This window comes from Rhamphochromis longiceps, linkage group LG1, assembly GCF_057381845.1.
Source record: "Rhamphochromis longiceps isolate RC_006_pf linkage group LG1, R_longiceps_female_GT1.1, whole genome shotgun sequence".
NCBI classification, from domain to species: Eukaryota; Metazoa; Chordata; class Actinopteri; order Cichliformes; family Cichlidae; genus Rhamphochromis; species Rhamphochromis longiceps.
The window spans coordinates 993,268-1,005,055 of NC_140557.1; the positions used below are offsets into that span (position 1 = coordinate 993,268).

The 11,788-nt window shown below is 44.6% G+C and overlaps 1 protein-coding gene across 1 annotated transcript; it reads left to right on the forward strand.

The window, feature by feature from the left end:
- The first annotated feature begins 2,866 nt into the window (after positions 1-2,866).
- Positions 2,867-4,258, forward strand: LOC146678031 (uncharacterized). The gene has a single exon (XM_085410564.1). It carries the CDS (start codon positions 2,998-3,000, stop codon positions 3,604-3,606), a length of 609 nt encoding a protein of 202 aa, XP_085266690.1. The 5' UTR covers positions 2,867-2,997; the 3' UTR covers positions 3,607-4,258.
- The last annotated feature ends 7,530 nt before the right edge of the window (positions 4,259-11,788 follow it).

Genomic DNA, 11,788 nt, shown 5'->3' on the forward strand with positions numbered 1-11,788 from the left:
ATGGCTTTGGCTGGACCTGCCCCTTGGAACCAGGTCAGAGCATCACGTCACCAGGCTCCTGATTGGTTGTCGCGGCGCAACTTGAAGCTGGAGTTCAGATCTTTCCAACTCGAGCCGTAGACGCGATAAGCGCGAATGCATAAAATGTACCACACAAACTGCAGCACGTATTTTCCATCACATCAGTCGCGTGAATCAGGCAGAAAACCGTTTTTGTGACGCAAATCTCCTTCCATTGACTTTACATCTAAATCTGACTCTTTGGTCGCTTCTATCGCGTTCGGTGTGTACGCACCATTAGCCGTAATGTTCGACTTTGTAAAGCATTTTATAAATGAGGACAAGAGCCTGTTTGACTTCAAGCACTGATTTCTTAAATCCATCTTCACAGACAGAGTTACATCTGTGCCAGTTTATGAAAGCAGGGCTCAGTGGGGTAAATTAGCCGTTATACGTGGAGCATTTCATGTCCCCTTCAAACAGTAATTAAAGAATTGACCCCAGACAACTCTTAACTTAGGTGCAGAATAAAATGTACAAGCACACACTTTAACTCAAAATGATGTCACAAGTACTTCAGCAATTGAAATATATGTTTAAAATAAATAATACCCTTTGAACTTACTTTGTGGTAAGTTCACTGCTCCCTTGTCCAACAAGGATAATTTTAAACAGATATAATGCTTTTATTGTGGCAGGTTGCCTACTAACCAGTGTTGCCAACTTAGCGACTTTGTTGCTATATTTAGCGAGTTTTCAGACCCCCTTAGCGACTTTTTTTTCTAAAAAAGCGACTAGCAACAAATCTGGCGACTTATTCTGGTATTATTGGAGACTTTTTGACATGAAAGCGGGTATCGCTTTTACTCTCAACAAGCAGCGGTGCTGCCGTGGGCACCTCGCCCGTCCCAATGCGCTCACGGCGGAGGATAGTCGTTCCCCAGCTGCTATCAGGGCAGGAGACGTTCACACCTGTGCGTCCAAACGGCAAATGAATCGCGCATGAGCGAAGCCGCTGCTCCCGCACTGACTGTAACGCAGTCAGTTCTTCTTTTATTCTTATGCTGTTTTGTGGATCACAAGGTTTAAAACTACTTATACACACACACATACACAGTAACTCCACCAGAGCGCCTATTTCGGGTCACTTTTGCCGGTCCAAGCCCGGGTAAAGGAGCAGGGTTGGAATTGTGACATTAAAAAAAACAATAATTGCTAAAAGAAATTTAATTTGTAGTTCTAAATAAACTCTAAATGCATTTAGGACGTTTTTTACTCACTTCATGTCTCTTCCACGATGTTATTTCTCTCTCCAACAGCGTAGGTTACAATTATATTAGCTTTTTTTTTTCTTTTTTTTTCTTTTTTTTTGTGTGTCCCTTTTGGATCTTTAGCATCAGAATTGTTGTCTTAAGGCCAAGAAAGATGCCAAGCGGATTTATTTTACCAAGTGGATCATCATGGCCTTGCCATATTGGTCCATTTGATTGACCTTTATTATAATTATGAATTTATTTTATTTTCAGTTGCTACAAACGGGACAGACATGACTGGGGGATAGGACAGGGAGAGAGAATGAAAGAAAGAGAGGGAGAGAAAGAAAACCAAAGGGGAGAAGAGACGGTGAGAAGGGGGGAAGAAAGAAAAAAAAGAAAAAGAAAAAAAACACCTGGGTCACCTGTATGGAGAAAAAAACAGAAGAGAAAGCAAACAACAAAGAGCAACATAATAAAAAAAACGGCACTATCACAATAAACTAGCTAGCAGTAGATATCAGTAGATACTAAATAATAAACGATATTGTGCAGCACGCAAGATAGACAGCGCACAATGTGCTTTGAGGCAGCAGCCAAGAAAGCTGTAGTCCGCGTCTGTGAACACCCGTGTGTACACCTGTGTGGATCAGCGCGCTTGTATTCCAAAGGTTTCTCCATGTAACGATCTGCTAGGGAGTGTGGGGAGCCACAGCCCTGTCCTCCAGGGTATGAAGCAGGTATGGAGGAGATCAAAACTCCAGACATCCAGAGGCCCCCAGAACACAAGAGACCAAGGAAGACCAACAGAGGGGCAGCCGCGCCACTGTCCCAGAAAGAGCTGAGGAGAGTCCCAGATGAGGGCTCACTCAGCAGCCGCGGAGCAGAAGCCAGGGGGAGTTGCAGTGACGCGCCCGTGAGCTCCGCCGGCAGCCAGCTGTGCCTGAGTGACCGAGCCCCAGGCCGAGAGGCCGGGGGCACCCCACCTCCGAAGTGGCCCGAGCGAGCCCCAGGCTCCAGGCCCCGATAAGCGGCCGCCAAGGAGTGAGCCGGTGTGTACCCGGACGCCCACCCCCAGACACAAAGAACCACCAACGCACCGACACCTGAGGGAGTCCGCCACTGGCAGGGGAAGTGGTGGGTGGAGATAGGCCTCCAAACCTTGGAGGGCCTGAGATGTCCCCAGAGAGGTGGCGTCTGATACCCAACCTGACATATAGACACAGACATACAGGCACACACAGACACAAACATCCATCCCCACCCCTCATGCTCTCATGAGGGTTTATTAGCATGACCAATTATGCAAATTGGGCGATGACGTCATTTAGCGACTTCTAGCGACTTTTAGGACAGCCAATAGCGATTTTCCTTACTGAAGAGTTGGCAACACTGCTACTAACGGGAAGGTTGGTTGTTCGATCGCAGTCAGTTTGCTAACCCCATGTTGCTCTCTGATGCATGAGAGTGTGAATGTTAGACAGAAAGCACAGTATAGAAAAAGTGCTTGTGTGAATGAGGCAAAGCACTATATAAGAACCAGTACATCTGGTTCTTATATAGTAGTTTTTGTATAGTAGTTTTTCTTGTAGTTTTGAGCTCTCAGCGAAGGCGGTCGCACTTTCTCCTCTCCTCCTCACCCTTATCTTCCCTGCTTCGCCTCTATGTCCTTGTCTTGTCTTGTGTGAATTTACTTTCCCTGGAACAGTCTCTCACTGTCGTTCTCTAAACCTAAAAGAGAATTATGGATTTGATCAACTGGTCTCTGAGTGCTATTGACACCCTTTTCTCAACGAGAAGTCGGGGCTCGGGAGAGCCTGAGTGCCCTGGAGGGACTTTCCCTGCCGGTTACACGATGGACGGGTGGCAGAACTGGAGGACCGTGTGCCTGGCGGGACTGTCGATCGAGGACGCTGAAGATATCTACCTATTCGGAACCATGATAACAGGGTTCATGCTGATCGGCGTTGGCTTAGCCCTGGTTTATCAGAGAAATAAGAAAGCGGAACCGGCTGTTCAAACCCCCACAAGGCTGCCCGCTGGATTCGAAGCGACGGGACGAGGCGCGACCTCTCACAACGAACGTAATATGGTCAACACCTTGGAGACGCTTACAGCTGCTGTGAAGGCTCAAAACAACACCATTGAGCGTATGAGGGGAAACATCAGAGAGAGGCCTGCTCAAAATGAGACCCTTGAGCGACAATTGGAAAACATCGCGGAACGGATCACTGTAGTTGTGAGGTCTCAGAATCAAAAGACTGACAACACCACGGAACAGAAGTTTGATACCATCATGGGGAGGCTCGCAGCTCTTCAACGGGAGATCGAGAGACCAGCCTTGGAGTGCTAGAATTCGAGCTGCTCACAAAGGAGAAATCAACAATATTCAACATTTGGACACCACGGCTCCAGCTGCAGGCCCAAGGCTGGAGCCCACCAAAACAACTCCCTGATAACGACTGTGTGATGACTATTCTTCCCGCCCCATGAAGGACACCTGGATTGGCTGGAGGACTGTTTACTTAGCCTGATAGGCCGAAGGACACTGTCTCAGCTGAACTATGGACACGCACACACACACACTTACACTGACAAGCACTCACTCATCCCCCTCCCTTTCCAACGCCTTCGATGCTTGTGCCCTACCGGGGATGATAGCAGTCAACTGGACCAGCACAGATGCTGCAGGACCGGATGCGCTGTCTACGCCGGCTCTCTCTTACCCTTTACCCGCCCTGTTGCTTGTCTCGTGTTTCTATGGTGTATTGATAGTCATGTGCTTTTGTGCTGAGGTGTTTTTTCTTTTATCAAACTGTTCTCCCACTAGGAGCTCAGTCTGAGTGGAGTTTTTTTTCTCCTCCTCTTACCTCATGTAGTGTATTTTCGTTGTTTTTTCCTATCAGCCTACCTTCTGACATGTCTGCCCAATGTGATGTTTGTGTAAAGTTGGTCAGAAGGTTCCTTTGTGAGTGCGCATGCGCCATTAGCGTGCTGCCTGCTGTAACCCCTAATTTCCCTCGGGATGAATAAAGTATTCTGATTCTGATTCTGATCTACATCTATGCGCACATGGGCCCACACAGAAAGTTGGCTCAGTCGGTCACTGCTCACCAGTCCCAGCTCTCGGCTGCCTCTGCTACAGCGTGTTAGCAACTCGCTAACAGTTCTCCTACTGTCCGTGAAAGTCCGGGATAACCTTGAGCCTCACCTGGAAACAGCTGTCCACTGCCGTGCAACTGTCGGGAATGTCACTTCACACTCACTGCTAACTGCTAGTCATGTGATCTTTTGCTAGTCAGCCTCAGTAAACTAAGCTATGTGTCTCGCACGTGTTGAATTAATCCTCGTGCATTACCACACACACACAGGTGCATCAACATTCACGGATCACTGTGAACATTACCTCAGAGTGGTATTGTTATTATTATTACACATTTACCTTTGTGACATATTACAGTGCAGATTACACTGACATCACGTGGCATTAACCTCATGTTACTGTTGCCTTTAAGTCTTTAGGAATTATGAGTATTTACTCCCATCTGAACTTTTATCAAAGAGGGACAAACTGCATGATGCATGCCGGAGTACGTTGGAATCCTGATTTCCTAATTTAACCTCAGGTGATCAAAATAAATAGATAAATAAACATCATCCTATCACCCTATTCCCGTCATACTTGGTACCAGAATCCTTCCGCTGAGCAGTGGGTGTTTCCATGTCCAGCCCTGAGTGGCTGCAGTGACTACAGAGGCTGTGATGTGCATTTGGCCCCCAACACCAATAACAGCATTTATTGTTTTCTAATCAGCACCCCTTCGGCCGCTCCGATCACTCAGTAAATAATGGAGATGTCAATAACGTCCCGGTCCCGTGACTCTGGAGCCCCGCGCTCGCTCTCTCGCCTGCTGCCCCGCTATAAAGCAGCCTCATTAATCACGCCTTACGTTCGAGGAGAGTTCACAGTGACAAGTACTGAAAATGTGCACGCAGACACACACGAGCATGTGTTCCAGGAGCATGCTCACAAACCCGGTCACACAAAAATCAAATGACCTGCCCCCTCCCTCTGCACTTTAGTGGTCAAGCAGCCAAAATGTGGTCTCGTCAGTGAGGCAGCTCCATTGATTAGCACTTCCAGCTTCTGTTCTGGCCCAGGAATTACCCCTCTAATCTTGTAGTGAGTTATTTGCTGGAGACCAATCAGCCTGATCAGACAAATTACCCTCCTTGTGACTGCCTGGATGCACACAGAGCCACCCTGCGTACAGTATGTTCACCTGCCTGAGGTAACACTCGGTTTGCTTTTGTTTCTGGCCGTCTGAAAACTGTTTGTTTCTCCTTCAAAATAGACTGAGCTGTATAATAGGTGAGTCAACACAAAGGTAAGTCTTAGAGACGCCCTTCCAGGGACACATTTCTTATGAAGGTGTGTATTTTAACCCAGACCTTTTACCAGCTGAACTAAACAGCAAGTGAAAAAGCACAAGAAAGCCACTGAGGTCTGAGACAGGACTGTTACTCTCTGCACTGGTTTGGGCTGTTGCTGTTTGAGCTGCTAACAGGAAACGGGTGGTCTTTAATGTTTGGAGGAGGATTGGCCTTTCTATTTAACAGAGCAAAGCAAAGCTCCTATAAAAATACGGAGCAAAGATCAGCACCGGACTTCACCAGAGTCCATCTGATGCTTCCATTCACAGCCCATCTCCAGGGTTTCATTTCCTGCGTAAATGTGCAGTACACGTGTAATCCAGCAGGAGGCACTCTTCTTTGTCACATATATAATTCATGGAGTGGATTAAAACACGGTTACCCAGAAGAAGAGAAACCTCTGTCTTCCGGTCGCGTCACACTGAGGCTCGTTCAGAAGAACTTGCACATCAGCCCCTCCGTGTCTGCCCTGGAAACCCCGCGCCACGTCCGGGCCCTTCCTCTGGAGCGTGGATGGGATCGATATAGGCTTTCAGAAGCGGCTCCTCCAGCCATTCCCCGCGTTAATGACAGCCATAACTCAGGGCGCTGGCAGCAGAAGAGGTTTATATATATATCTCAGCCCGAGAGCTGTGACCTTTCTGTCTCCCCACTGACAGCTCCTACAGAAAAAGGTGTCAATTAATGACATTTAGAAAATTTCATATCACTCCCAATAACTCTGAGGCTTTTTACAGGAACTCTTCTATTGGTGCTGAACGCTGGTGTGGGTGTTGGTGAAGGAGGGGGGGCGGGTGGAGAGTACTACAGGCTGTCATTAATGTCACTCAGCTTCATGGCGTCATTTTGAACTCTGGTGGAATAAAGGCCAATGCATCATTCCGATTGTGTTCGCTCTGTTTTATTAGTCACTGCAGATTTCTTTGTCCACTCGCTGGTGTGTCACAGTCTTTTTTTCTATAAATAAGCCAATATGTCTTAATGAAATTAACAGAAAAATGTAACGCTTCCAGGAGTTCATTTCTGCCCCTACTGGTGCGGTGTGCACGCCGCTGGGGCAAATTACCGGACCTCGAACTACGTGTTCCTTTTTATGTGTACGTATTTGTTCTCAAGCAGCAGAACATCGACGTTTGCATTTTTTAAAGCACAAAAACAGAAAAAGCTTAGAGCAGCGGTCCCCAACTCCCGGGCCACGGACCAGTACTGGTAGTCGTTTAGTACCGGGCCACGAGAGTTGAAGCTCAGGTGTGAAATTTATGGTTTTCAGGGTTTTTATCAGTTTCTATCGTTATTTTTTTAATCATTTTTATCATTAACTTGGTTTCCCCACACTGTTAGCCTTTGCAGTAATTTCCATAGCTTAGTACTGCAAAATCAACAGTAAAAAACTAAAGGATGTTAGCAGTTTAGTACTGTAATTTGCATGTAATTGTGGGAAAATTCCATGAGAATACATTATTTTTACGGTAACTCACCGTACTCATGGAAACAGCTGTAAAATACAGCAAATGTAACAATTAGTGATGTTACTGAGATTATACTATTACGCCATCCGGATTTCTGTTGTTTTCTACTGTAGATCTAAGAGTAATTACTTAAATCCTCATTCAGAGTGTATTACTATAAAATGCAATTCACTGTGAGAGTAGTATTGTCACAGTCTGGCTGGCAGACCGTGGGGAGATGGGGAAATAGGACCCAAACGCCGGACTCTTCAGTGCAACAGTGTTTATTTACAAGGTGGTGAAGTAAACAACAATAAATCCCCAGTTTCCCAGACTCCCGTGTAGTGCTCTCTGCCCCAGTGTCCCTGCACTCCCCGTGCTCACCGCTCCTTCTCGTCCCACACTCCTCCTGAGGGGAAAACAATAGAGGCAGCCATTACACACTTATCCCAGCAGGCATACACTCACACTTGACTGTGCTTGAAGACTGACGTGTAGTCAAACACAATAATCCAGCATCGGTGGAAGCTCCATCGCTCATCTAAATAGCTCCCCCGACGAGCCCAGATGAGGAGCAGGTGTGCGGCAAGGACTTCGGGTGCGGCCAGCCCTCAAGTTAGGCCACGCCCCCAGGGCTGAAGGTGCCTGTAACTTGGCCACAGAAGAAAGGCAACACACACACACACACACACACACACATACCTGCCTACAGATGTGCACAGGGGCAGTGCAGACAACACACCAAATAATAATAATAATAATAATAATAACAACAGTCATAGTCCCCACTGCCCACTGACCCCGAGTCCCCAGAGCCGGGTCCGTGACAAGTATAACATACAGTGGGGCAAAAAAGTATTTAGTCAGCCACCGATTGTGCAAGTTCCCCCACCTAAAATGATGACAGAGGTCAGTAATTTGCACCAGAGGTACACTTCAACTGTGAGAGACAGAATGTGAAAAAAAAATCCATGAATCCACATGGTAGGATTTGTAAAGAATTTATTCGTAAATCAGGGTGGAAAATAAGTATTTGGTCAATAACAAAAATACAACTCAATACTTTGTAACATAACCTTTGTTGGCAATAACAGAGGTCAAACGTTTACTATAGGTCTTTACCAGGTTTGCACACACAGTAGCTGGTATTTTGGCCCATTCCTCCATGCAGATCTTCTCGAGAGCAGTGATGTTTTGGGGCTGTCGCCGAGCAACACGGACTTTCAACTCCCGCCACAGATTTTCTATGGGGTTGAGGTCTGGAGACTGGCTAGGCCACTCCAGGACTTTCAAATGCTTCTTACGGAGCCACTCCTTTGTTGCCCGGGCGGTGTGTTTTGGATCATTGTCATGTTGGAAGACCCAGCCTCGTTTCATCTTCAAAGTTCTCACTGATGGAAGGTTTTGGCTCAAAATCTCACGATACATGGCCCCATTCATTCTGTCCTTAACATGGATCAGTCGTCCTGTCCCCTTGGCAGAAAAACAGCCCCATAGCATGATGTTTCCACCCCCATGCTTCACAGTAGGTATGGTGTTCTTGGGATGCAACTCAGTATTCTTCTTCCTCCAAACACGACGAGTTGAGTTTACACCAAAAAGTTCTACTTTGGTTTCATCTGACCACATGACATTCTCCCAATCCTCTGCTGTATCATCCATGTGCTCTCTGGCAAACTTCAGACGGGCCTGGACATGCACTGGCTTCAGCAGCGGAACACGTCTGGCACTGCGGGATTTGATTCCCTGCCATTGTAGTGTGTTACTGATGGTGACCTTTGTTACTTTGGTCCCAGCTCTCTGCAGGTCATTCACCAGGTCCCCCCGTGTGGTTCTGGGATCTTTGCTCACCGTTCTCATGATCATTTTGACCCCACGGGATGAGATCTTGCGTGGAGCCCCAGATTGAGGGAGATTATCAGTGGTCTTGTATGTCTTCCATTTTCTGATGATTGCTCCCACAGTTGATTTTTTCACACCAAGCTGCTTGCCTATTGTAGATTCACTCTTCCCAGTCTGGTGCAGGTCTACAATACTTTTCCTGGTGTCCTTCGAAAGCTCTTTGGTCTTGGCCATGGCGGAGTTTGGAGTCTGACTGTTTGAGGCTGTGGACAGGTGTCTTTTATACAGATGATGAGTTCAAACAGGTGCCATTCATACAGGTAACGAGTGGGGGACAGAAAAGCTTCTTACAGAAGACGTTACAGGTCTGTGAGACCCAGAGATTTTCCTTGTTTGAGGTGACCAAATACTTATTTTCCACCCTGATTTACGAATAAATTCTTTACAAATCCTACCATGTGAATTCATGGATTTTTTTTTCACATTCTGTCTCTCACAGTTGAAGTGTACCTCTGGTGCAAATTACTGACCTCTGTCATCATTTTAGGTGGGGGAACTTGCACAATCGGTGGCTGACTAAATACTTTTTTGCCCCACTGTATAAACTACAATATACAGCATAATTTTTAACTTAAGGAGTAAGTTGCAGCCACACTAAAATTTAATTCCTTGAACTGAATGGAACCTCATATATTAATAAGTGCATTTGTTTATTCAAACAATGTGAAACATTATTACAGCCCACTTTGTATCAAACAGCCAGTCTCACTCTTACCAAAAAGAATATTTAAGTATACTTTAAAAACTAGAAAACAAGCAAGTATACCTTTAGTTTAATTTGTATGTATTTTCTTCCTTTTTTAGACCAAATTACATTTAAGCATACTTTAAGTGCAGTTAGAAGTATACAGAAAAGTATAAGTACATTTAGTCTATACTTGTAGTATAGTAGTGCTTGTAATATACTATGTAGTGTGTAATTTATTTGAAGTATACCTGAGGTTTACTAAGAAGTAAAAAGAAATACCCAGCATGCATTGCAGTGCTTTAACTGTGAAATTAAAACAACTATGAAACAAATGATTGATGTTTTAAAACAAGAATCTGTCAAAAATTCTTGTGTAATGTCTTTTACCTTTTGAACAGAGTAAGTGGGGTAAATCATTAATTTAAAAAATGAAATTGTTCAAACCGTGAGTGACAAAGGTCAATAGTTAATAAACCTCAACTCTCAAAACACTTTCTCACCTGTTCACTATATAATTCTGGTGCTTGGACTATGGGTGCAGTTCTTTATAAATGAAACCTTCTGATGGTTAGAACTGTTATAAATTGGCAGCCAGTTGAACTTCCTGAGGGGGAAACGCCAGCTTCTTTAGAGGAAAAGAAACACATCCTGTTAACAATTTTTAATTCAGAAGGACCTGGAGCTGTGGAGAGAGCTGATGTGGATGACTTCATGTGCCTCACATATATTTCTCAGTGGCAGCTTATCAACAGTTGTCCCTCACTTTCCGTAGCTGAAATTCAGGAGCAGTGGCCTGTCTTGTTTACTCGGAAAGGTCTTTCGAACCACCTTTCCAAACTCACAGGCATCGATATCAGTGAGCGCTTAGGTCAGGCCCTCATAACCAAAGGCAGAAGGATTGTTAACTATTTCTCCAGCCAGAAGCTCAAATGGAAGCTTGGTATAAGGACACTCATCCAGCAGATAGAAAGTGAGGGAGTTTTGACCGACAACAAGGTTGGCACAGCAGCCACACTTCTCATGATGAAGTATTACAAGGAAGATGAAGACTCCCTCTTTGTCTTAGCAGATGTAAGCTTCTTTCATACAGCTCTATGTTTAATGCTGTTGCTTGCTGTCCTGTTTTTTTGTTTTTTTGGGGGGGGGGTTTGTTACATAAAATGTCTTGGTCCTTTATCTGGCAGGAAACATCTACCAGGATGTCCCTTGAAGCAGAAAGCAACCTGCCCATCACCCCAAGGCTGATTATGCTTGGTAAGAAGTCATTTATGAAATAGAGCTGATTAGACCATATTAAAATTTCTGTTTGGCACAATATCAAATTTCACATTACATATTACTGATCAACATGGTAGTCTAGCTACACCAACAGCAGAAATACTGAAGTCAGTACTGTAAAGTTTAACAGCAGCACAAACAGCACATTGGTTTAAAATGGAGCACTGTAACAAAAAATAATTTCCCCCAGGGATCAATAAAGTATTCTGATTCTGATTCTGATTCTGAACTATAAACTTCAAAATAACCATACAGTTGATTCATCTCCGGTAATTTAACTGGGCTGACTCTTTGTTAGGTGTGTTTAATGTGCAGAATAATTCCCAATTATGTACAATTATAATATGTTAAAACGGACTTATGTACACAAGGCCATTAATAATTAACTGTACGTAGCTATTTGCTTTATGACTATCTATGTCTATTTTTTTATGTTTAAGGACAACAGATGGAAATTAGCCTTTGGCTATAATCTGGCATGTTTACATTCATGTAATTTTTTTTTTTTTTTACATTTATGTTCATTAACATGCACTGTCCTAAATAAATAAATAAATAAAAATAAATAGACAGTGTGCAGAAGTATTGATATTATTTTATGTTGCATAATGACAACATGTTGCCCCTATACATTTAAGGACAAAGTTCAATGACCACCACCTGCTGGATGGTGAGTGCAGAGGGGCGTGTAATTGTTGAGCTGGACAAAGAGAACACCTGTGCTGATGCGATGTCAGTCTTCTTTGGTTCATTCTATGTATTGAACCTGGAATACCAGGAGTCAA

Coding starts and splice junctions, on each gene's coding strand:
- LOC146678031 (XM_085410564.1), top strand. CDS start 2,998: ATGGATTTGATCAACTGGTCTCTGAGTGCTATTGACACCCTTTTCTCA.